General features: G+C 39.0%; 2 protein-coding genes, 1 long non-coding RNA gene and 1 other non-coding gene across 6 annotated transcripts; 3 read left to right on the top strand and 1 right to left on the bottom strand.

Moving 5' to 3' along the window:
• Window positions 1-9818: 9818 nt before the first annotated feature.
• LOC130687524 (surfeit locus protein 4 homolog) lies at window positions 9819-11177 on the top strand. The gene is made up of 5 exons (XM_057510704.2): window positions 9819-9998; window positions 10131-10394; window positions 10449-10679; window positions 10734-10913; window positions 10980-11177. Exons 1-5 carry the CDS (start codon window positions 9942-9944, stop codon window positions 11064-11066), a joined length of 819 nt encoding a protein of 272 aa, XP_057366687.1. The 5' UTR covers window positions 9819-9941; the 3' UTR covers window positions 11067-11177.
• A 1034-nt stretch (window positions 11178-12211) lies between these two features.
• On the bottom strand, window positions 12212-15733 carry LOC130687478 (uncharacterized). 2 transcript variants are annotated; one of them, XM_059495191.1, is made up of 7 exons: window positions 15555-15733; window positions 14412-14576; window positions 13631-13665; window positions 13295-13564; window positions 12889-13170; window positions 12623-12797; window positions 12212-12537 (listed from the first exon to the last, which is right to left on the bottom strand). In XM_059495191.1, the coding sequence occupies exons 2-7, from the start codon at window positions 14560-14562 to the stop codon at window positions 12335-12337; spliced, it is 1116 nt and encodes a 371-aa protein (XP_059351174.1). In that variant the 5' UTR covers window positions 14563-14576; window positions 15555-15733; the 3' UTR covers window positions 12212-12334. The 2 variants fall into 2 exon arrangements, with proteins under 2 accessions (XP_059351174.1, XP_057366633.1); XM_057510650.2 differs by having other exon boundaries at window positions 12212-12549; window positions 15555-15729.
• Window positions 15734-17838: 2105 nt separating this feature from the next.
• LOC130687526 (uncharacterized) lies at window positions 17839-19302 on the top strand. Of its 2 annotated transcripts, none has more exons than XR_009000163.1 (6): window positions 17839-17971; window positions 18152-18269; window positions 18433-18489; window positions 18642-18763; window positions 18936-18983; window positions 19151-19302. It is a non-coding gene; the product is annotated as an uncharacterized LOC130687526 (long non-coding RNA). The 2 variants fall into 2 exon arrangements; XR_009000164.1 differs by having other exon boundaries at window positions 17847-17971; window positions 18045-18269.
• On the top strand, window positions 19017-19089 carry LOC130687788 (small nucleolar RNA SNORD36). Its single transcript, XR_009000266.1, has one exon. It is a non-coding gene; the product is annotated as a small nucleolar RNA SNORD36 (small nucleolar RNA).
• Window positions 19303-25513: the final 6211 nt, after the last annotated feature.

Genomic DNA, 25513 nt, shown 5'->3' with positions numbered 1-25513 from the left:
GTTTTTTTTTTTTTTTTGTTTGTTTCGTTAGCGGCCAATGGACTTTGATCATGACACTCGACGGTCATTACAACACGCCTGCGGATGACTGGACGATCGACTACTCACCATCGACGCCCTTTGATTCGAGTGACGTCAGCTATCCCCCCCCCCCCCGAAGAAAACGATTGGCTTTGTCACCGTGACCAAGTCATCGCTCAAGAGTTTAAATCACGTTGAAAACGGCCAGTTGCGTCACGTGAAGGGAAAATCGTGAGGTGAAGCCGGTGGAAAAAGGCAGGGAATTCTTCTCCCCGTCACCGTGGCCAACAGCTCCAAACAAACGACGAACAGCAAGCCAGTTCGAGTGGTAAAAACAAAAGAGAAACCCAATTTCGAGTTTCATCATCTACAGCTACCCCACAAAAAAAAAAAAAAAAAACGTTCAGCCAATCAAAACAAGGTTCACGCTTGCCTGCACTTGCAAAGCGGTTCAAACTGGCGCTTTTTTTTTGTTTTTTGTTTTCATTTTTGTCGAAAGCATCAAACTGTAAAGTGAACAACATTCTATTGCAACTGATGGCGACGCGTATCGTTGCGGTGGAGCTCCCAAAATGAAACAAGTAACCCTTTATCGTTTTAAACTGCGCCTGCCGGAGGGATAAGAAAACCCATCGTTGTCATCGACGGACGACGCCTCCTATCGGTTTTTATTTATTCTTCTTCTTTCTCTTTTCGCTTTTTACGTTTTTCCTTTCTTTCCTTTTTTTTTTTTTCTTGATCTTAATATTCTGTTGATTTCGTTTCCCAACGAGGAAACGAAAGGAAACGAAAAAAAAAACAAAACAAACATGACTTTTCTAACATTTTGTCACCAAGGCTGATTAGCCTATTTGTTGTTTCCATTTGCCTAGTGCCATCTGTCGGCATGGATTTTTTGTTTTTTTGTTTTTTTGTTTCCACCTTCTCGTTTTCGAGTTGCTTCCATTTTTATCTTGTGGCAAGCGAAACGAACTTCGGCTCCCACGGCGCCTTTCTTGTCTTTTTTTTTTTGTTTTGTTTTCTTTTTCTTTTATTATCATGATGATGATGATGATGACTATTATTCCTTCTTTTGCTCTTTGGGCTCTCCGTGAAGAATGGCGAGAGAAGAAGGAGAGCTCAACCAGAGAATTCTCTTTTCTCCTTCTCTGTCTCCCTCTCCCTCTCTCTCTTCTTCTTCTTCTTTATCTGTTTCTCATTCCTTCTCCGGCTTTGCTCGAGCGCGGCCGGCCTCCGCCAAGGCCAGTTCGCGCCGCTAGCGCCACGCCAAACTCCCCCGCTCATTCGTTCCCTTTGCCTTCTTTCGCCTCCCTCCTTTTTCCTTCTTCTTCTTCTTCTTCTTCTTCTTCCATTCTCCTCCGCCCACTCTTGTCCTGCAGCCACCAACCGTCCCAACTTGCACACGAAAAGCAATTCACCAACTTTTTTTTTCCATGTTGTTGTTGTTGTTGAGTAGCATTTCGAGCGGACGGTGGTCTAGCTAGAAGCCGCAAGGCCCCAAATGGCTCCGCTCGAGAAGAGGATCCCATCGGCCAATGCGATCCTATCGCATAACGATTGCGAGCTAGAGCCTGGTGACTTGAACGCTGCCACGCAACGCAACGCTCATAGACGCAGGTGTTGCCAAAAGAGTGAAATAACAGCCGATGGATCGTTAAGGCGCTTGCTGATGAGAACCGTGTGACGGCCGACACTTGCGCAGACCAGGCGGAGAGGGCAAAACGCGAGACAAGAGTAGCAACAAAACAAACGTAGACAAGGGGGACAAGTCGCAATGAAAACGAGACGAAGCAAAGCAAAATAACAATAATAATAACAACAAAATGAATACAAGTGAAAAATGAAAGAACAGCAGCTCCGGTGACCAACGGGTCCGATCGAGCCAGCGGCCATCTCACCAACCGCAACCGACAACCTTCGCAGCCGGTGAAAAAAAAACAGAAACCCATCGTCTTTAAAGCCTCGTATCAACATTGCTTTCGTCTAATCTAGCCGTCTTAGTATTCAACTTTTATCACGATTCTTAATCCCTTGCTCAATCAACGATTGATAAAAAATAATAATAATAAGATGACGACACAACGGCTGGTTTGGAAAAAAAAATGAACCACAATGCAGCATCTATTTAAAAACATAAATACACGAAGAAGAAACCTTCGTTCATACCCCCCCCCCCACTCCTCCATAAAATGAAATTATTATTACTTTTTTTTTTTTCTTTCTCTTTATTTTCGGGTTGCGGTCAGACATCGGGAACCAATTTGGCAATGGCCGTGAACACGCACGCGGGAGGAGGCGATGGAGCTTTCGGTGGTGAGCGAGAGGGGGGATAGTGGTAGTGGTGGTGGTGGGGAGGGTGGGAGGTCTATGCCGCACCCGGGTTGCTGAGAGAAGCGAAAGTTGTTCTCTCAAGTCCAAGAGCAACTTTCCAAACCGCGGATTACTTCAATGGATTTTTTTGTTGTTTTTTTTTTTTTTTTTAATACCTCAAGCTTCTATGTGAATAGCGCCCAGACTCGCAAAAGCGCACGCACAGATGCACATACACACAGATATGGAGGGGATGCGACAAACATTTGTTTTATTCCATAGTAGTACATGTGCATATAAAACGTACAGGTCGCTCTCCACTTCAAGGGAAAAAAAAGAGGGGGGGGGGGGGGGAATAAAAAGAAGAAGCAGAAAAAAAGAACCTTCTTCATTCGACCGACCTCATCCACAATCGGCTCTTGGGCGCCATCTGTGGCGTGCCTCAAATTCATTCCACCAGCCGACCCACCTTTTTTTCTTTGCCCTCCTCCCTCTATATTCGACTATATTTTTATATCTCCAATATCGTTTTATTATTTTTTTTTTTTTTTTGAGGGGGGGGGGTATATTCGTTTCATTCTTTGGAAAAATTCACAACTCGCATCGTTTTGTGCGTCATGAAAGAAAAGAAAAACAAAATAGGATCAACACCCAACAACTGTGTTTTACTTCTTTTCGCCAATATTTATGTTTTTTTAAACTAGAAAAGTTGAAGATTCGAAAGGGCCGCAGGCCATCGGGAATGTGTCTCACCTGTTTGCGAGCTGATGTCAAATGGTGTCCCCAGCCCAAGCGAAGAGAATCCAATACGATTTGATTTATTTTTTTGTTGGCTAGTGAGCACTGAAATCCACCACTTTTTGTAGTGACGAGACACAGGAAAAACGTCAATTTTTGTCAGCAAAACGAAAAAGGACTACCAAAATAAATAAGGTATTTCGAAGCTGCTAGTCGAGCATTGTGCACAAATAACACGCACAAAGCACTGCACACACTGACACACACGAAGGAACGACGTTATCTCGACAATTATCCAGGATAGAATGTAATTTTCTTCCCCCTTTTTTTTTTTCTTTCTAGTGAGCGATAGAAGTCGCACGTCCGCCGGCACAGGACTATCAGTTGCAACTGGCAACGTTATTCATCGGCACCAGGCACCGCCACTGGTTCCTTCTCATCCGCAAACAAAAAACTAGATCGGCACAAAGTCTACACTATTATTCAATACGCCACCTAGTTACTGACACCAGAAACTTAATTACCACGCACTAAAAACCTAAAAAAGAACGAATCAAGCAAGCAGTCGTGGCTTCACCTTGTTTCATTAACTTAAACTGAATTACATGTTTAGCATTATTTGTCACGATGCCTTGCGAAATTTCCAGATGTTCAGGAGCTGCGGTTCAACATTCAGTTTCCAGACACTGTCGAGCGCCACATACAAGCCCGTGCAAAGGTCTTATCCATATTTCAATCTCTATCTTTCATCCCTCCTCCGTGTCCCCCTTCTTTTCATTTCTCCTCTTCGTTCACCGAAGGCTTTGGAAGGGCAGAAGAAGGAAAATGGGGAAACACGGAGACGAAAGAAGGAGACGAGAAATAACATTAGAAGATATAAAGAATCGACTACCAGTATCGATACTGCTGACGATGGAGACGAAAACGAGTAATCGATACAATTCCACCTGTTGTGCTAGTTAAGCACCTGTTACAGAACCCGCCTTGAGCGACATTGCAATATTATCACATCTTTCTTTTTGATCGAGAATGAGAAAACCATTCCTCCGAAACGATCATTCTATTTTCGATGCAACTTCTCCTCTCTTAAGAAACATCTGAAAGATTCAGACTACGTAAATTTGGACTGTCTCCTACTGCGTCGAATTGCTTCTGCTTACCCTCGAGCTTTTTAAACGATCGACTGCACAATGGAGACGAAAGGAAATATGGCAAACTTCTCGTAAATGTCAACCTTTTTTCTAACTCATCGCCCCCGTGATCTCGCCGAGGCAACTCTTCAACATTCGATCCCATTTACCATCTCATTTTGGATCCTTTGAATGTGACATGAGCTTGTCACGGGGGAAAAAACGATTTTTAATAGAAAAAACAAACCAGCAAAAAAAAAAAAATATGAGACACCTTTCGTAGAAGCTATTTTAATAACGTATCGTTCTGTAACGCCCTCCTCAATAACCTAGTATGGCCTGTAAGATTATGACTAATGGCGTTTAGGCCTAAGCGACGTCGCCTGTTAAAGCCTTGGCAGTTTATTTTCAGCACTTCTCTTTGGCATTGTTGAGTGTCCATGTTCCTTCTTTAATCGTTTAGCGGTAATGTGAGACATAGTTCACCTTTACCGTAATATTCCCAAAAAAGAAAAGCTAAAGGCAAGTTCAGCTTAGCTCTGGCACGCACAGACTCGTTTTTCTTTTTAGCGTCTGCCAGTTATCAAAGAATGTCCATTGCGAGACTTGTGACGTTGTGTCCCCTGATAGTTGCAAGTGACATCTAGCGGGATGAATATTGACAGAGCGCTCGTAAGTTATATAACGTCCCATGACGTCAGCCGAAAGTTAGACGCCCCCACAGGCACCCGAGAGGAATCCCACCACTGATACAGTACTAAAATGAAGGCAAATGGAAAATACATGGCCTGCGCACAGCACGATTGTCAATATTTGAACAGTTGAAATTGCTCGACAAGGCCCACTGCCTACGTCGCTGTTGTGATTATTAAAGTGTCGAGATAACGAGCAAAAAAAAAAAAAAACAATAATTGTTTTAGGACTCAACATCGTTTACCAGTTTCTGCTACCAAATGTAACACAGCGATTGGGAAAAATAGGAGTTTGAATACCCCAATCATATGACGGCATATACTTATCACAGATGAACACCATGTTCGTAGTCGAACTATCCATTTTGTTCGAAACTATACGGATACAATGACGTCTTCTTTCCCTCCGTTGCCTATTTTAATAAACAAAGTTGAAAGTTCATATCATCCCAGCTCCGGACTATGGAGATTTTTTCCTTCTCTAAAAAGACCAAGTCATCTTCATACAGCTCTGATTTTCTACAGTGAAATATGAAGACATCCTGAAATATCGTGAAAATAGGAATACTTGTCTTAGAAACCGTGTATAAGCTATTTCTCTGATGTCAAGATGGGCAGGAACATACGCTCCTTTTACGTAGAGAAGGCGTAGCAGCAATATTTCTTTACCGAAGGCTACCGGATACGCCCTATGCAATTCCTGTTTCTTTTTCTATTTACTAATATATTTTTCCCTTTTGGGTTTCTTTTTTTTTTTTTTTTGTGCGTTAATTAAGTTGGCATCCCCTGGATACCCCACCTACGCTCTGGGTGTATGGTACGGAAGATCCTGCAGGCTGTATGGATGTGTATTGTTAAAACTGTTACACTTTCGAAATTGTTCTCGTGAAAACTAAATACATTTTATATATGTCGAGTCTTGTAGATACAGAATCTAGCATATTTTCCAAAAGCTTCTAATATAAAAGCGAGCTGATGACTCGATACCGGTGAATGAGTTTAAAATACCTTACATCGCATTCCGGTTTTGAATTAAAAGTATGGATTTTCAAATGTAGCAATTCTCTGCGCTTTTATGATTTGTTTCTGGAGCAAAAATGGCCGCCACCGGTGTCGACTATGTTTTTGCCTAATTGCCTTCGGGTATTTATTTTGGTTCGTATACATTGTGATCATTAAATTTTTATAGTTTTGGCTTTATTAAAAATCATAATTAAACATGAATTAATTTTGTTTAGAAATGAATATAACGTTAGCAACTTTATTACTAGGTGCGTTGTCATTTTTCGCCAATACCATTAACGTTTGTGGTATTTCGATCTACGCTGATTTTTCTGCCAGCAAAACTAGTTATCCCAATGGGTGTCTGATTGCGCAAAAAAAAAAAAAAATGTTTGCAAGACTAGCACATTCTTGGTTTGGATTACCAATGCCTTGCTTGGCATGGTCGCACAACTCAACTCGTCAAACGCGTCAAGTAGGTTAAATGGATTCACTCTCGTCTCCAACTGCTTATAGGCCTACTGGTTACCATGTATGTGAAAACTCGTTGAAGTAGGCTTCTTTTTAAACTCCCAATAGGATACTTTCAGCCCTGTTCCGCTAAAATTTACCAATCCTTAAAATGAATTAACCGGGGTGGTTAGCAAAAGTCGAGCGCTCTGCCAAGAATCCGTTAGGATTTTAAGCCAAAATGCGGAATATTACGTCATGTTTGTGGATCCTAAGCCAAATTTGCGAAATTTACACCAAACTTACATGTGTAGCCCAAAATTCATTCCGAAAATGTAAATTTTCAAGCCAAATTCCAGCAAAAATTTTGGAATGCGCAGAAAATTTCGTTCGAATCCCTCCCATCTTGCCTTAAAGTTAAATTCGTAAACATTTTTGGTTTACCTGACGTGGTAGTTCAAATTAGATTTATATTTGAAATGTTTTTTTCTCGCACTATAATTTAGTAGCGTAATTACTATATCAGCGGCCTTACAATGCAGAAGTGGTAGATTTCGACTTTCCAAGCGACGAATTGTCATTCTCCCCGCATTTCGTCATCGCCTAATTAATACTTCTAACTGCATGCAAAAAAAGTTGCTTTAAACACATTTTAATGATCTACTCGTAAATTTGAGGCAGTTTTTCAATTTTTTTGTCACATTTTTGCAGTGCGTTTAAAATCAGAAAGAATTTCGCACATTTGACAAAGAATCAATTTTTTTTTTCAGAAAGAATTATAAAAGCACAGTTTGCAGTAGCTTGCCAAAGAGTTTTATTTATCCCGAACTTTTAAATCATCCACCATTTTGAATGTTAAACCGAAAAAACTTGGATTGTAAGCCAAAAAGTAACTTTTCGTATCTACTTTAGTTTGAAGTTGCCAACCTATCGGAATTAACTATATAGACTATTCCGGCGACAGGGTATCATTTCCACGTCGCGCACTAGGAATCAGGATTCAACCTATAACGACGGTCGACTAGTGGGTGGCAAAATGATTAAGCATAAGTGAAATATAAAAATTTTAACTCATCATTTATATTATAGAGGATCAATCAATAGGCGATAAAAGTGATTCTAGAAACGCTGCCAACCGCTTAGCTAATAAATTCACACAGTTTTCTCCGTTTTAATTTTAAAAACGCTAATGTCATCAGCACTTTGGTGTTTTAAAATGTTTTCTTGTCTACTGTAGAGGACCCCTACATCTCAAAAACTACGTAATGCACTTTACGGAAATGGCAAACTTATTTTATTTTTGCGACAAGAATTTTTGAGATTTTTAGAGGAAAAAAAAGGCGGATGTGTACATTATCTGCCTTGCCCAAATTTAGCATTTCCTCCTCTGAAAGATAGTCTATTCTCTTCCAAACCAGGAATCCGCGTTCACATTAAAATGCAAAAGGGCTGATCTCGCTTGTAGGGTGATTTCCATAGATTCTAAATTTATTTCGCTAATTGTGTAAGAATTGAAATGTTGTTATTTCAATTCTAAACGTTGATCAGTCGAATAAAAAAATTTAGGTCTAGACAATATTCCAATAAAATGTATGTGCAAAACACGGTTTTCCACGATTTTATGTCTTCGCGTAACATAATATCAGGAGTCCGTTCTTGTCTCTTGTCATATAACTTTTGTGATGTTCTAGTGGTGGTCAGAATGTAATTAAGGGTTAAGTGACTCATTATTTCCTGTTTGCTAATCATGTAAGGTCAACTGCGGACGAGCTCTTGGCAATTTCTGTTCTGTGGAAGACCTTGAATCTACACTATTCCGTATTTTTACCTAGAACCTTCGATTAACAAGAATAATTAGACCTCATCTTCCTACCCTATGCACCACTACTACTAGACTACACAATATTATCTAGTAACCTAAGAGCTGTTTAGACTTTAGTGAAGATAGGTAAATATTGGCTTATCGTATATTCATTCCTGTGTTTGTGTGTTAACCTATGTGTTTCGCTATTGGTGGCAGGACAGTGGCTTGTCTCTCTACTTCATCCCGAACAACATTTGAATGCACTGCCTTTTTTTTATGACCGTCCAACGGTCAATCAGCATTGCCTAATTTAACAAAATGTGCGTGGTAATAACAATTATTCTAGACAAAATCTCGAATAAAAGGAATAGTTATCATGTATTTTCTTCGTTTTTTTCCTTCAACCAATACTTATCTTTTTCTTTACCTAAGCATTCTAAGTTCAGGTAGTGCTATTTCCATGGGTGCAAAAATTGGTGCAATATGAAACGATACCGTTGACGGACTTTCCTATGCTGTTTGATTGTACAGATTACACTCAAGAATAGAGATGTCGCATATATCGATGCTAAACAAGTTGTAATTAAATCGAATTTAATGCACTTCCTTTCTGAGGTATGTCCGCAAGCTTGAGATTTAGGCGGGAACTTAAAAGAAATTAACGTATTTAAGCCATCCAGTAATTTTTATATTTTTATGGATGGATAGTTATCTATTGTTGACGAAAACCAACGTAACAAACAGAAAAGGTCCAAAATCGTAATGAATTTCAAAAATATTAAAGCTGCTAAACGTTGCACTAAAGCGAATTCGAAACCTCTCCGTTAATCCCTATTAGTGGTGCAAAATGTGAAGGAACATGCAATAAAGATGTCAGGTGGCGCCCAAACGTAAAGCCTTCAAGTCTTCCAAGTTCTTACGCCACAATAAATATTGATAATATTAATATATAAAAATAATTTTCTTTATGTTTGAATGGGGCGAGGGATAATGTTTTTGTACGAATCGAACGAAACTGCTTATAAAAAAATTTAGAAGGTATATTTTAAAAATGTGAAATCTAATCGTTTAAAAATATTTATATTTTGAGCACAAAGCTATTTGATTTTTAATGATAATCTCTTTGAAACTTCATGAGAAACTGCATTTAATTTACAGTCAGTTTTATTCGAAAATTTTCTCAAATTATTTTTGTTTCCATTTCCTGTCATCATTTGGGTTCTGTGTTTGACTTCATTTACATAAACCATTTTCCTTCTGCGAAGAGCAGTCGATTTAAGTCACCCTAAAAAACATAAGAATTTTCCCCCACTAAACAACGAGTAATACTGTCTGACATAACTTTAAAAATCTTAAACGTGAATCACGAGCAGCCCGACCGGCTTCTTTATTTACAACAGTATTGGCCAATAGATGGCATACCCCAAAACCCCTAATGCCACCTTTGCAGAGAGTTTTATTTGACTAAATTCAAAAAATTACTTTATGTAATAATTTAAAAAATTTTGGGATATGCTTCAAAAACTATTTCAATATGTGGCCGAAATTTGGAGTTATTTAAAAAAAAATTTAGAAATAAAAAAATAATTGTCAAAATAGGTTTGCACTAGATTCTGAACGAGCCTACTGGTCTTCCGGAGTCTTCTGGGTATAAAAGCCACGTCTGCAGACATTATTTTATGTAGAATCGTCTGTTTTATCTATATAGAGCACGTAGTACTTTCGGCTATTTGTTTTCTATTTTTATATTTATTTCTTTTAATCTGTTGGACGTGTTTAAATTTTATCAAAGAAATGTCAGGTCTTAGCCAACACCCGCTCGTTTCCAAAGCTGAAGAAGTCGCCGATGAGGTAAATATCTGTAGTTGACCTGCCAATCCATGAACTGTGACGTGTACAACTTGGTTTCAGAAGTAATAGTTCGCCCTTTTTTTTCTCCCCTTCTGCCCTACCTTATGAAACATGTGACCGTATCGACAACAGGTGCTGAGACGAACCAAAACAATTTTACCCACTTTGGCCAGACTGTGTCTCATTTCCACCTTCTTGGAAGATGGAATCCGGATGTATTTTCAATGGAATGAACAGAGAGAATACATGGACATTTCTTGGGGCTGTGGAAAGTTTCTAGCCACGATGTTTGTCATCATCAATCTCTTTGGGCAACTGGGTGGTTGTTTCATGGTTCTCTTACGCTGGAAAGTTGATATTGCCTGTGCCCTTCTCTTTGGCATTGTCTGTATGCAGGTATTTTGAATCTAAAGTTCTTGGAAAGCTTCTTCTAATGCATCCTATTTGTAGACTGTGGCTTACAGCATCCTGTGGGATCTTCAGTTTCTGTTTCGAAACTTGGCACTGATTGGAGCTCTCTTGCTTGTTCTTGCTGAAAGTAGGCAGGAGGGAAAATCTCTCTTTGCTGGTGTTCCAACCTTAGGTGACAACAAACCTAAAAGCTATCTCCAGCTTACAGGCAGGATTCTGTTGGTCTTCATGTTTGCCACTCTGCTGCGTGTAGAATTTTCATTCATGCAGGTAATGCTTAGTTATCTGATTTTTAGTTCATGTCTAAAGGCAACTTTTCTGTAGATTCTCCAAAACGTCGTCGGCTCCGTTCTTATGTTGCTCGTTACTGTGGGTTACAAGACCAAGTTGTCTGCACTGATCTTGGTTGTGTGGCTCTCATTCTTGAACTTCTACTTGAATTGCTGGTGGACCATCCCCGGCTACAAGGCGATGCGCGACTTCTTGAAATACGATTTCTTCCAGGTTAGTTGTTTTCAGAAAATTTTCCATCCCTTGTTATAGATCGCTTCATTCTTGTCTTCCCTACAGACTCTTTCCGTCATTGGCGGTTTGATGATGGTTGTTTCGCTAGGACCTGGCGGCGTCTCTATGGACGAACACAAGAAGAAATGGTAGGCCAATTCGCTATCGCTCATTCTGGATACTAAAGGAAACAGCCATAAACATCAAGCAATCACAGGGCAGGGGAGTCGTTTTTATCCGAAAGACTTAAATTTTTTACAACTAGCGAAACGATATTAAGTATTGCATAGCTTCATTAGCTTGGTGAATGCACAAAAGCGCGATACTGGCCCATTATTCTTGGAACTTCTACTGAAAGGTGTTCCCCTTGTCTACGTTCTATTGCAGATTCTTTTATCCCTCTGATTAGATGTTAAAGTTTTATTTTAGAGTTTTTTTCTTTTTTTACATCTAAGATCCCTTGCGATTTCAGTTCACGTGAAGAATTTACATTCCCTTACATCTCTGCTCTCATAATGCTCCGATTTATTTAAGTCTTGCTTAATCCTGATGCCGGTGGTAGAGTTCTTCTTACGAACTTGGTGTTCAGTGAGCGGGGGAATTGTGATTCTTGTGTCTTGCTGTGAGCGTGAAATCATGTGTCCTCCAGCTCTAGGGATCTTACAACGTGCATGTCAGCCCAATGTGAAATGGTTTTTATCTTTCAGAAACAATATCTTGTACAACGTGAAATAAATGGGAAGATTGTCAACTATTCTCTTGAAATTTCTGTCAGTTTTTCCAAGCGTCATTGTTACTCATTTGGTGAATGATAAATCTAACAGATAATTAATTCATTGCTATACAGGGTCAGGGGTTGTATGGGTGTATTCAGGGTGTATAGGTTACGGATTTCATTCATCCTTTTTAAGGCTTTAAAGCTGTTCAATATGCATAGGTCAATGGGCAAAAACTAATAAATTGTAATAAATATTGACATAAAAACCCATGTTAAGTGTAATGGAATTTGTTGCTGATCGTGTAAGTTAACGTTCAGTTTTTCCGATTATTAATTGCATTTTTGAACGTTTTTTGTACTTGGTATTTTGCAGCATCAGTTACTATAGCAATCAATTTGCTGGGTCGCTGCTTCTCAATTTAACATATTTGTAGATTCTTGAATGTAACGAGAAAATTGTTTTTAATGTACCTTACCACAGAAAATTTACTGGAGGAATGGGCATTTTGTATTCGGTTTTTTCCCCATTACACAGAGCTTGACATAAAAGACGCAGAAGCAAAAAAAAAGGGATAAATAGTATGGAGTTGCCCGGTATATTAAGCAAGTGCAACTTTTTAATTTCGATTTTATATGTGTACAATATAGTATATATAGATAACGTAATGAATCGTAAATAGCTATGGTATTTTCTGTTTTCTGCTTAGTGCTTAGCAGTAGCTGATGGACGCTCCGTGGGTGATAATTTCACTCCTGGCAAAAGTGGCATATGCTGATCAGCCATAGAGTCGAAGAGAGACATCAGCAAAACATCCAACACTTTTTTTTGCAACTCCGGAGACATTTTTCCTTCTTTGGACTCTTTCTCAAGAAAATCGGCAAATTTTCTGAGAGCTTCTTCTGCTTCTGGATGACCAGCTATGTTCATACCCAATCGATAACGTGTGCTTAATAATTTCGTTCCATCAACTTTAAACATGCAACTTCATACCTTGACTAAGGCTCTGTGAAAACAGAATTCGCGCTAGTTGATAGAGAATCTCTTCCAACGTATACTGGTTACTAAGGAGATCGACAATATGCGCTTCGTTCAAGTGTTCTTCCTTAGTGTTGCTTGGCGTTGTCCCTCGCGTTTTGGTTTCATCCTGTACGCGGCCAGTCTCCAGCTTCGGGACACATGTCGGTAAAAAACATAAGTATTAGAGCTACCCATATTTTATTGTTTTTGGAACAGCTACGATTGGTTAGATGACCCACCGGTTCATTTGAGGGTTTAGATGCTGGGCCATAGCTAGTCACCACAATTTCGCCTTTGTGAGATTTCTGGCCCTCTGCGGATAAAGCCTTATTCGACGGTTTCAGCAGCTCGGTTAATTGTTGGCTCTCATTATCTTCCTCGTTGTCGTTGGGAATGTTTTTAGTGTTTTCAGGTGGTGCTGTTGGCGCTGTTTTGTCAACGTTGGTTCCATAACGAAGTCGAATTTGGTGCAAGTCGTGTTGCACCTGGTCCATAAATTCTTTGCCTTCTGCGTCAGTTATCTAATTACATAATTGAAAATCGAATTGCCCGTTATAGTTCTTATTAAAATTATGAAACTTAAATTTGTTAAAGCAGCTGTAATCTATCATTCTACTGTCGAAAAAAATAGGTTTATTTGCTCACTAGTCCCTGATTGACAAAATCTCTGACGGCGTTAATCACGCTGTTTTCGTCTCCTGTCCAAAATATGTATTCAGCCATATCGTGAGGAGTATCGTTGCTGAAAGTAAAATCATTCAGGACGAAATCACTCTTGTCATTATTTAAAGAGCGCTTTGCGTCGTCAGCCGTAGGTGAAGAAACATGATGATTGGCAATATCTGAAATGTTTGTCACGGTTTTTGGGGGATTCTTGTTGTTTAGACTATGCAGATCCTGGACATCGACATCTGCCTACAATCAGGAATACGTAAAAATTTTTTGAAATACGGAACGTCTTCGAAGCAGAACACAGCTTACCTCCTGCGACGATCCTTCTGGTGGATACGGGACTTCTAAATAAATAGTGTAAGCAAAAGATACGTTAACATAGTTTTTACCCAGTGGTTTTACGTTGTTGATAACTTAATGACTTGTCAATTGTTGTTTTACTTTTCAGTTTGTTCTACAATCAATGGAAAATTTATATAATTGCCGGATAATCAACTTAACACCGAGAAAAGGTATAGCAAATAGACGCTTTCCCAAAGTGATCCTTTATTTCTGTACGTCCCAAACTATCTGCGTAATCCGCATTGACCAAACCTAGTAGAATTAAGAAATGTTCTATCAGCATTGTACGCAACGCCATATGTTTCATAGTGATGACGTTACAACATTCAATGCGTTTACAACAGATCCTACGGATCACACATAAAGTCGATAGGTGACATCAAGGCGGGGGTGTAAAACTGGCGAGGTGTAAGAGATTCTAATATGATGACCGAATCCCGAATGTAAAAGGGATTCTTATGTAATTTTTTGATTAAAGAATTATGATTTTCTTGCCAAAATTGTATGATTTTTACTGCAAACTGGGATTTTGTGATTCCTTCTGACAAAAAGGTGATTCTTTGGCAAGTGTACGAGATTCTTTCCAGTTTTACACCTCTGCATGAGGGCATTATCAACTGAATGCCAGCAGACAGTTTATGAGACTTTACTCATTTACCTAATATCAGTTTATGATTTTGTTTAAGAAAAAGCTGACCAATGCAAACTTTATGAGAATAACAGCAGGCAAAATACTTAGGGCCACAACCTTTATTAATCAGTCGGAAACCATTTTGGACAGGAGCGCCAGAAACAGCCGGAGCCAATAAGAGAAACGTTGCCAGTAAGACGATGCGTGCCACCAGTTCCCGACGTTTCATAGCAAACTCGACTATCTGCCGGGATGAAAATAGCCCCATAAATTCGTCTACGACTAGAAAACACAGCGAAAGTTTTTTGTCACACACACACCCAAACACAAATTAATTAATCAATTAAAAAATAATAAATAAAAACAATTGTGCTGTTCTACCAACACCAATCAAAATTAGCACTTGCCAACCACATAGAGCTACGGCGTTACAGTTGTAGAACAAACATGGGAACAACAACGGTGGATCTATTGATTGTTTTCTTGGCGCATGATTCATACCACATATTTCTCATCTCTTCTAAGGGAACCTCATGGGTCATGCTATGATTTGAAGGCGAGTCTGGGCAAAAATAAAATACACTCTTATTCTTTGATCAAATTATTTGTCGAATCAAACGGTGTTGCAGATAAGAGTAAACTTCCACAACCCCATAGAATTTCAACATAGTGTCACATTGACCTAGGTCTAGAGTGTAAAGTAGTCCTAAATTACGTAGGATATAGGCTAATATTACCAATTACAACACCGAGGAGAAATCGATCGTCGAACCTTAACATAAAAGATCTATATTGATCCAATTAGGTGGGAGACAACACAAACAATACAGTTAATCCAATAAGCTACGTGTAACGAGATTACCAAACTATACAGGTATGTAACGTTGGTGTAAGAAACCCTGTTAGTTCTGAACTGTAATATTTAGATATTCAAATTGTTACGGTACTATTTCAAAAGCAAACCAGTAATGTTATAAACGTGCTGGAAAACACAAATCGAAGTACACATTTTTTGGCAAAATGTTTCCAAGAAAGGGGTTCCCAACAAAAACATATTTGATGCTGAAAGGTACCTGTTTCAATACAAAATTATCCGCAATTCTAGTAGAATAGCAAAACAGCTGCTTCACACGAAACATAATTGTGCTAAGCTTCCACGCCATTCAACAAGATTGAGTGTCGTGAATAATACGGAATTCTAGAACGCAGTGCAACTGACATAATTTTTTAATCGATTTGTTGGCTACCATGTTGACTTACCCCGTTTTAGTGAAATGCACGGCAAAAGTAGAATGTTCGTATTTTTTTAAACTTTGTCTGATGATGCGAATGATAAAACAAAAATGAGGTCCTGTTTCAAATGCTTGTCAAGCCTGCGTATGTCAGTGATGGGGGGAATAAAAGCGAGTAACTGACTATCGCAATGGCAGTTCTGCTCTATTTTGTGCTGGTTGACCCACGGAAAGGGAAAGATGGTAACTACCAATAAAAGCTTGACTTGCGCAGTAGTGATAGGGCCTATAGAATGTCGAACTCATTGGCTCAAAAAATCGCGTTAGGATTTGAATATGAAACTCATACATTTAAAAAGACAGTACGACTTTTCTTACAGAACCGTCATTTACGTTTGTGTGTCTGCCTCTAGACTTACGCATTAAGGCAGAAACAGATACCTATTTAAAAAACACGAAATTAACAATAAGCCGTTCTCTATTGCACAGCACCGTTCGGAAAGTTGTTCATGTTTTGAAACCTCTTTTCTAGGTAGCTACGCAATGTTCCGTGTAAATCAGCTTGTGTTTTCAGTTTTCTTTAACGGTTTGTAGAGTACGCGTTTAACATTTCCTCAACTAGAAACACAGTACTCTGCCGCACATCAAGAGCTTTAGACAGTTCACAGCCATTGCCCCTTCCACCTTTTCGATAATGTATAATCTCCGTTGGCACACTATAGTATAGATTCCAAATATCAGTTTTCATGTTTTTTTTATTTAAAGTATCTTTACAGGATGGCATACTTATAGAAAACTAACCAACTTTAATTCTTTCCTTTATTCATATCTATTGACAAATGCACGAGTTCATTTTTATGAAAGAAACATAAATCAGAATACATTTTTTTAATGATAGCGAACCTACTTAACTGATACCGCATAGACGACGTACGAAAAAACTGATGTAAAATATTCAAAACAAAAAAATACTTTTGATTTAATTAATAAATAATTAAAATTTCTTAAAACATTGAGAAGGGTTTGCATATATAGTGGCTAGCAACAAAATTACTTTACTGCATCTTTGAAGTAAGTAGCCTAATCATTTTATAGACGAGTCATTCTTATTTGTCTCTCACGGGAAACATTATTTAACTATCTTTTTGGTGTTAACCTACATGAGAATCTGTAGCAATTGCATTGAGAAATGCGTAAAACTTTAGATTACGCGCGTTGTCAAAATGACCGCTGATTCTTTGCTAGCGGCAAGTTGACATTATCCTGTGGAAAATCAAAATAGTATAAGCCGATTGTGAATATTGAGAATTTCGTGATAACGAACGTTGAACGTTCACCAATCATGCTAGATCCTATGAAATCATCGGGGCTGATCAGACTAGTACCGTGTTGTGGCGCCCATAAAGCGGAGGTCGACCGTAGTTCGTCTTGGTTTGTTACGTAGCTATTTGCCAATCAAAACGGTTGCCAGTTTGATTTTGTCGATTTTGCATATTAGTTTTTTTTCTATGTAAACCTTTAAACTGGCATGAAAAAATTCTGGTCGGAATTAAAAGAGCCAGAACACAACCAAACGGGCAATATGGAGCTACGAAACGACTGCACTTAGCTGGGAATCAAAACCATTGAATTGTCGTGTAAACATAAATATTTTCGTAGTTCTAAACACGTCTAACGTGGAGCTTTTGTAGATCTCATGACCATCGCGGGGTATTTCTGTAGGCCTAAATAGTAGTTTTAACGTTTTCTGTATTTTCTTACCATCGGTATGTTGCTCAGCGGCCAATTAGTAGAAGAAACGGTAGCCGATGGAAGTGTTCGAAGGCGGCACGATGAAAGCTTAGATATTTCTTATAAAAAAGCGCCTATTGCTTTCGTGTCATGTATTTTTTATTTTTATCAGACTTACCCTTACGAGTTCTGTTTTTATGGCGATCGTAATCACACGCGACCATTTTTGCGATCATTTTTCCTGGTAGATGGGCTTTGAAACATGATTGCAAGAAAAAATTGATCGTGGTCGCGATTACGGCAAATTTGAAAACCTTTGACTGTATAGTTTTGATTTGATTGCATTCACATTTTTAATTTTCAGCTACCACAATTGTCTAATCGAATTTTTTCCGCTTGTGAGTTAACAGAAACTTTAAAAATTGATCTGTCAACGTTTGAAAGAATAAAGGCGAGAAATCGTTAAAGTAGAGGCAGGGCATGGGGCATGGGAAGTTAAAGCACGTTCGTTATGTGTTTAGGGATTTAACAAATGAAGCTCATTTGAAATTGGCTATTCTTGGTACAAGTAGGGGTATATAATGCTCATGTTAAAATACACGTTAATACGTCTCGAAGCTTGCACAGCATTCGCGATTATTTTGCTTTAGCTGGTGATGGTGTTAACTGAAAGCGCAGATATACATTAATGCGAGTCTTAATGTGAAGTTTGAGGTAATGATTAGTAATATCTCAGTATTTATGTAGTATATTGTGATGTTTAATTATACGCTATACTGAAACTTAGATTTCTCTGTTGACTTCTTATCCACTGAATGAATTTCAGTTGGATAGCATACGCTTCAGTTCCAGTTTTCCCGGATTTAACCGTTGTTTTCTCACCTTTGCATCTAGGTAAGACGTTTGCTCACCTGAGTGGTTAAATGCTGTTGCAAATGTTTTTCTCAAAGTACTGGAAACAATGATGGAGTTTTGAAATCAACATTGAGGCCCAACATCATATGGAGTTAATGTAAGTAAAATATGGATTTGCATCATCAATGTTCAATTCAATGATGTAGTATTGAATTTCTTCACCTGATTTTCTGTGAAGATTTACTTGACAATCCTGAGATGCCAAAAATCTAGAGGCTTCATGAAGGTTGAATTGCAAATAACTGAAACATTCATTTTAGGTACCACCACTAGTGAAGAATGCCATGTACTGCCAGAAGTTTCCTCAACATATCGAAGTAAATTTCCCTTTTTGCTGTTCTCTAGTGTTGATATGATCGAATATGCAGCAGATTGTAATGTTGGGTTCCACCGCGAGCTTTAACATACTGAATGGAATTGCTCTTCTCCCTGCTGTTGTTAACAGTTACCTAAATGTCATTTTGTTTAGGTATTGCTGCACCTGGTGCATATGTTCCTGTTACCCAGATATACTGAGCAATAAATATGATGGTGGCAGTACTTGACTTAATGCTAAAAATGCTGCAGGGTGGAATGCATTTGAGGAATGAGGTATTGTTTTCCATTAAGTTCTATATAATGTTGGAGCAATGATGTTTAGAACAGAATTTCTTCACCTGAGTTTATGTGAAGCCACCCTTGACAACCCTGAGATTTTGTTAAAGATTAGATATTTCTTAAAGTGCAAGATTACAAATAAATAGATTTTTCTCTAACGTTACAGGGGAAAAAGAGCCTTGCGTGTTGGCAACATGGAAACTGTTTCAGAGAGGTATTTGTTATTTGCTTTTTTGTAGTTTGTTAATCGACGTTGATGATAAAATTTGCTGCAGAAAATTTTGATGACTTCTATAACGAGCTTTTTAATACTGAATGACGGTTCTATCATATCGCATTCCTGATGTAAAACGCGTCTAAGTTTTTTTTTTTTTTACTTAGATGTTATACGTTACCTGACAATTCACTCTTTCTCGCGGACGTCCAGCATTTTATCCGGAGAATAAATCCAAGCAAATTGCGTTGTCCAAATTTGCAGTAATTTCTATTATGTGTGGTCAGATGTTTTATGGAAATATAAATCATAGAACGAATTGTTATAATTCATCCCGAACTCGTACGCTCTTCAGTTGTTTTGAACAAAACGAATTACCCACGGTAAATATGCTGGTGTGTTTATATCAGGTAGTATCCAGAGAGCGAAGCGCGAAAACCGAATTCATTTGACTGCTTGGAAACTTCAATTTTTCAGTTGCATGTTAAGCCGCAACAATCGTTGACAAACGTTAATTCAATAAAAAGCAAAGCCTATCGCATACAAATCCCCCTTCGATTATACAAATTTTAACAAGTTCGTGAGAATAATCAAATTAATTCCTTTTTGGTTTACCGAGAGAATGGTCATAGAATAGAACGTTTTTTATTTCCCAAAGTTTAAGGTAAAAACAGGCAATGATAGTAGTGACAAGTGTCAGGGAAATTGACTTAAACACCGACACACGGTTAAACACAATCACGTAACATAATATTAAGGGCCAGCAACTTGCTTTTCATTTTCATCTCAATAGTGAAGGCAGTCATAGATTCGATGGTCTAATTACTCCATGTTAAAGCCTCTATTAAGAAATTTTAAAAATTTTTATATGGAGCCTCATGTCATTGTAAGCCAGATTTAAACGGGGTGGCACCCAAAAAAACTATCACTGATAAAGGGAGGAAACGGGGTGATTAGCAGTGATGGGCCGAATCAATTTGAAATCGGGTTGGAATCAAACCCGAATAGAATAAGGCTTTCATTGATTCGAAGAATGCAAAATCAGAATAGATCAAGACTTCTGGTTAACAATCAGAATCAAAAATCAGAATCAAGGTATAAACTGTTTAAGTTAATTGTCTGTGTAAGACTGTATTTAGCATGAGTAGTTATATGACAGAAATTAAAATGAAAGCTAAATTTTCTTAACCAATAACTAGCATAAGATTTTAGCAAAGGGTAAAGTTTCAAATAAGTTGATGTGTAAAAATAGAACACGATGGCTGGAATCGAACTCATGTTGTTCGTATCATAATCAGATGTCCTTCCACAGTACAATTCTGTTGTCAAATCGCAAAACGTTCAGAATATAACAAATTATCACATTGTTCAGAGTACAAATGTAGCGCGTTTGAAAATATAATTCGTCTGCTATTTAACAGATTAAAGAGACAGCTTTGTGACGTAGCCCACATTGTTATTAAACTTTTCCATGGTCGCAAAAATAACTAATAAAAATAATTGATTTGAATCAATTTTGTTAAAAAAACATACAATCAGAATGAAAAATCAAGCAAATTCCGGGAAAAAAAAACAATCGTAAGAATCAAGCAAAATTGATTGGAATCACTGATTGGAATCAAAATGAATTCGGTCGATCACTGGTGATTAGTGAAATGTGTGACACCATCCTTTTTTCCGTAAAACAAGAAATGGCACGCAAAATAAACAAAAAATTTTCTTCTGATAATTGGTAGCGCCACGAGGTGCTAATTTCTAGCTATCCAGCATTAAAATCTATTGTTCCATTTAAAAGATATACAGTACTCACTTATTATACGCTTATCACTTATTATCCGAACGCTAAGGGTTTTTGGGGCTATTTTACATGGCATCTTATGGCGGTAGGATCTTGCGCAAACGCAAAAAAGGACCAGTAAAAATGATGACAAAAAAAATTTGTCCTGGTGTTAACTGAATAATGGACTATCCAGTCATATTTTTTTAAATTTTTTGTCCATAAGACTTAGAAACCTTTTGCTAATGGCCCAGGTATTACGAAAACTGTCCTGGGGGATGGGGATCTAACAAAAAAAGACTCGATTCTACTTTTTCCAGACAGTTTTCGTAACACCTGGGGCATTAGCAAAAGGTGTCTCGACTTAAACTACCCTTCCCAGTTATTGCGTTTTTGCTCCAAACACAGGCCGACCCTATTTAAAAAAGGTAAATAGTTCATATATTTTGCCCATAGATGGCTTTTTCAAATTAAATCGGGTGTTCTTTTTGTGCAGGATACTGTACATATTGCCTCACGACCAGCCTGAAAAAATAACACACGAAAAAACAAATGAAGACAGCAGCCAAGCAGATGAACAACAGAAAAATGTGGGCAAAAAAGAGAAAGAGATGGAAAGCTTGAAAGGGGACAGCCAATCACAATACAGGAAAGGTTGTGCCTTCGACAACCCAAATGGTCAAGCTGATTCGCAGAGACCGTTTTGTACCCATCTGCCCATCATCTCTATCCGGTGCACCAGACGACACGGCATCGCTAGAGAATAAGCATTGATCTGACCCGATCTACTTTTCTTCGGGTGGGGTCGAGCGATGTATTGGGCTGAAGCTGATAAACAGACGAACATAGTGTTACAGTTTCATATCTCATAACAGTGTCCTGTCAAATACCCCCTCAATAGATGGCCAACCGGTAAGTAGGCGACGGGTCGTCTGCTCCCAGTCACGGAGGGCAGTCTGGAACCTCGCCGTCTACTGTGTGGTTGAAAGAAGGAGCTTTGCGCTACCGCTGGCTTCCCTTCGCGTACTTGTGTGTGTAATTGTGTTGAACTTGTGAAAGTGTTGCCCTGACAAATACACTTCGTCTTGCCTGAGCTTTGGAATTACCCATCTGTCCTAACGTCTACGCGGCTACCTGTCTCGCTGTCCTGGTTTTTGGGTCCCGCGTCGGCTACATCCGTAACAATTGGTGTCAGAAGAGGGATTGAGGAGGATTGAAGATCGAGGATATTCATCTCCGCCAGGCCATTGAACAACTTTTTTTTTTTTAAAGTTGCCTGCAACGGACCCGCGTGCCGCCCACGCTTGAAGGAAATTTTCACAGACGTGGTCGCCGCCATTGTGGATTGTCCTTACCGGCGCCAAAGGGGAGTGGATCCCATCCCGCCGCGACGTCTTTGTTGAAGGGTGGAGGAACGGTACAGGTAAGTATTTCAACCCTTGTTACCTATAGCCACGGGCTATCAAATAAACAATCCCAACGCATGATTTTTGTTGTACGGTGTGTAGTAGAAATTGTATCTTTTTTGCGACGTGCTTTTTGCCCGCCCTGCTTTGTGCTGCACGTTCCGTTTTTTTCTTTATTTTTGGAACGCCTCACACGTTTTTTTTTGTTGTGTGTGTGATATTTTGTTTTTTTTTTTCTTCTTTTTTTTTTCTCCTTAGCGATTGGATTTACGGTGCGGAAGTGTTTTTTTTTTCTTTTCTCTTCCACCTTTTTTTTTCGCGTGGACAAGGAAAAGATTTTTGTGTGCGAATTACGCTGTGAGACCTCGCTCGGCTTCTCACTTTTCCTTTTTTTTTTTTTTTGGTTTTGACGGCGTTTTGTGTTTCTTTTTTTCCCTCACCCACAGAGTATTTTTTTTTTTTTTTTGTGGTACTTTTTTTTTATGGTGTTGCGTTTTTTTTGGCTCGCCATTTTGGTTGCGTTCAACAACTTTTTTTTTTTTTTTTTTTGGTTTTTGCTTTGTTTTGTCGACCTCCTGATCTTGGTCGAGACGTCTTAGTACGTACGTACTTATTTGTTTTTTGTTTTTTCTCTGCTTTTTTGTTGTTTTTTTTCTCTCATTTTTTGGGCCTCCTTTTTTTTTGTTTGTGGCCTTTCGCGCTTGTTTTCTTTTTTTTCTTTTTTCGTTTTGGTATTTTCGGATTTTCGTACGGTTGGTTCTGCATGTCGGATTTGAATCCCGACGTCCCAGATCCCTTTTTTGGCTTTGAACCACAGTACTACCTGCGGAATCAGAGGGGACAAGCTCGTCAAACAACAGCAAGAGCACGTATTGTTCGTCCGGTGCCGCGTTCACCTGCGACGAAAAAAAGCTGTCCGAAGTTAGAGTTTGTACTGGCGGCAGAAGCATCTCCATCAACGGACATGGCAGACAATAACGAGCTAATCGTGGCATTGAATAGGTTTGCTGAAGTAGCAGCGGCTGACGGTGCGGCGAGGCAAAATCAGGTTGCCCAACTCGTCGAAATTATTAACGTGCAACAACAACAGAACAACGAAGCTCTCCAAGCACTTGCTGCCGCTTTGCCAGCTGCCCAGACAGTCCGTCCGTCGACGATTGCTGTCAGTTCTATACCACGCTTCTCGGGTGCTGTTGGCGAAGATGCGCAAGGGTTTATTGACCATGTGGAACGCGTTGGTGGGTTAGAGGGTTGGACAGAGGAGAATCGACTTTTGGTTGCTGTGACACGTCTTGAGGGCACGGCCTCCCAATGGCACGTGCAAACGGGACACCATCACGCTACCTGGGCTATTTGGTCAGCCGCACTAGTGACAAACTTTGCTCGAGCGCTTTCGTTTTTGGAGTGGAGTTCGCTCGTAGAGTCAAGGGTACAAAAACCAGGGGAATCTTGTCTTGAATACGCGTTGGACAAGCGACGGTTGTGCCTACGTTGTCCCGTCCCGTTACCGGAGGCTGACGTTATCAAGATGTTGCTGAGAGGTCTCGCGAACCCTATTCACGTCGCAGCCTTAACTTCTCCTTTACCGGTAGACTTTATGGCCTTTTTGACGCGACTCAGAGACTTAGAGCAACTTGGGTTAACGCTTCCAGTCCCCAGTGTGCCAGCGACTACAAATGCGCTGTTTTTACAACCAACGCCCCCTGTTTTAACAGCCCCTCAGTCAACTATCCCTGCGCCAGCAACACAGGATTTGACCACACTCTTTCAAAGTCTGGGAGACCGCTTGGTCAACCAAATTTCATCGTCGCTGTCACGACTCACTGTTAATCCCGGACCTAGTGCTCCGCGGATGGGTGGTGGAGGGTTTACCCCAAGAGGACCAGCGCAAAGATTGTGTTATTCGTGCAATCGGCACGGCCATATTGCTAGAGATTGTCCGGCAAAAAACGACGGCGTAGTGCGTCGAGGGCAATGGCGCCCTTGAAGGGATTTTTTGTCACTGAAAGTCGCCCAGCCTTGCCTCTTATCAAGGTGTGGATAAAAAGTGTAGGAGAAGTAGTAGCACTTGTCGACTCAGGTGCTAGCGTCAGTGCCGTGCGGCTAAGCGTCGTCCGTAAGTTTTTAGATCCGCTGCGTAAAGTCACAAAAACTAAGTTAAGGGGAGTCGACAACAAGGTTGTGCGAGTAGAGGGGTCCTTACCCTTATCCATCAAATGGAAGGACAGGCTGGTCGCGAGGCAATATGTACTACTTAGTACATAATCGCGCCTACAGTTTTCTATATGGAGAAAGTGTGCGTTGTCGCCACTAGGGCCTTGATTTGGTTGCTTTAGTGGTTAAACCACTAAAGTTAAACCAGTTAAACAATAATGCGTGTAGCGCATGTCTTTTAAATTAATGAAATTACTTGAAATAACATGAATTCGGTTGATGTAAATTTTTCCAATGAGGTAATATGTACAATATAAATACTAATGTATATGTTACAATTATATATGTACGATACTATTATACATATAAAATACTATAATATATATTATATACAGACTTGCCGTCCGATTATTTCTTGAGCGATTATCGGTAGCCGTCGATAATCGCAAAAAAATGATCGGCGATCATTCGTCTGTTGAAAAAATTTGATCGGCGATTAAATTTCTTAGCGATTGTTTTTCCGATTATTTTTGACCGCCATCTAGCAGTAAGAAAATAACTTGCCATTGTTTAAATTGAAAAAAATTGAAGCAAGTGAAAATTAAAAAAAAAGCGTCTGCTACAAAAATGACAAAGCTATGAGTAGACTTTCATAGTCTCATCTACCGTTCATAGATGTCGCTAAATAATCGAAAAATAATCGCGATTAAAAATTATTTTTTTCCACTTTAATCGCCGATTTCGATTATTTTAAAATAATTTGATCGCCGATTAAAATTTTAATCGAAATCGCAATCGCGATTAATTTTCAATCGTGATTACGGCAGGTCTGATTATATATATTTATTCTGCTTATATAATGAATATGTACAATTTGTGTGGTAATTGAAATAAAAAAATATAAAAGAAATTTGTTTTTATTATTTGTCAGCTAAATTAATTGCAATAATTAGTTGATTAATTACAGTAAATAGCCCTTGGTAAGGGCTATCTATTTTTGTGTAATTGTTATTAACATTTTCAAAGGGAAAAAATCTTAAAGGCAAAATGTGTTTTTGTTGTTTTTCGATCTAAGGTTCTAATGGACGCAACTGATAAAAACAAAAAAATTGATGTTACGCTTAAACTTTTCCTTTTCTGAAAATTTAACATAACTTTCATAGAATTAGATAGTTCTTGATAAGAGCTATCGA

The sequence above is a fragment of the Daphnia carinata genome, chromosome 4, assembly GCF_022539665.2.
Source record: "Daphnia carinata strain CSIRO-1 chromosome 4, CSIRO_AGI_Dcar_HiC_V3, whole genome shotgun sequence".
Taxonomy (NCBI): Eukaryota; Metazoa; Arthropoda; class Branchiopoda; order Diplostraca; family Daphniidae; genus Daphnia; species Daphnia carinata.
This window is presented reverse-complemented; position numbering and strand designations above follow the sequence as displayed.

Coding starts and splice junctions, on each gene's coding strand:
- LOC130687524 (XM_057510704.2), top strand. CDS start 9,942: ATGTCAGGTCTTAGCCAACACCCGCTCGTTTCCAAAGCTGAAGAAGTC. Junction 10,395..10,448: donor TTGGCATTGTCTGTATGCAG/GTATTTTGAATC, acceptor TCCTATTTGTAG/ACTGTGGCTTACAGCATCCT. Junction 10,914..10,979: donor TGAAATACGATTTCTTCCAG/GTTAGTTGTTTT, acceptor TCTTCCCTACAG/ACTCTTTCCGTCATTGGCGG.
- LOC130687478 (XM_057510650.2), bottom strand. CDS start 14,562: ATGGGGCTATTTTCATCCCGGCAGATAGTCGAGTTTGCTATGAAACGT. Junction 13,666..14,411: donor TTTCCGACTGATTAATAAAG/GTTGTGGCCCTA, acceptor CTATTTATTTAG/AAGTCCCGTATCCACCAGAA. Junction 13,171..13,294: donor ATTTTGTCAATCAGGGACTA/GTGAGCAAATAA, acceptor TTATGTAATTAG/ATAACTGACGCAGAAGGCAA.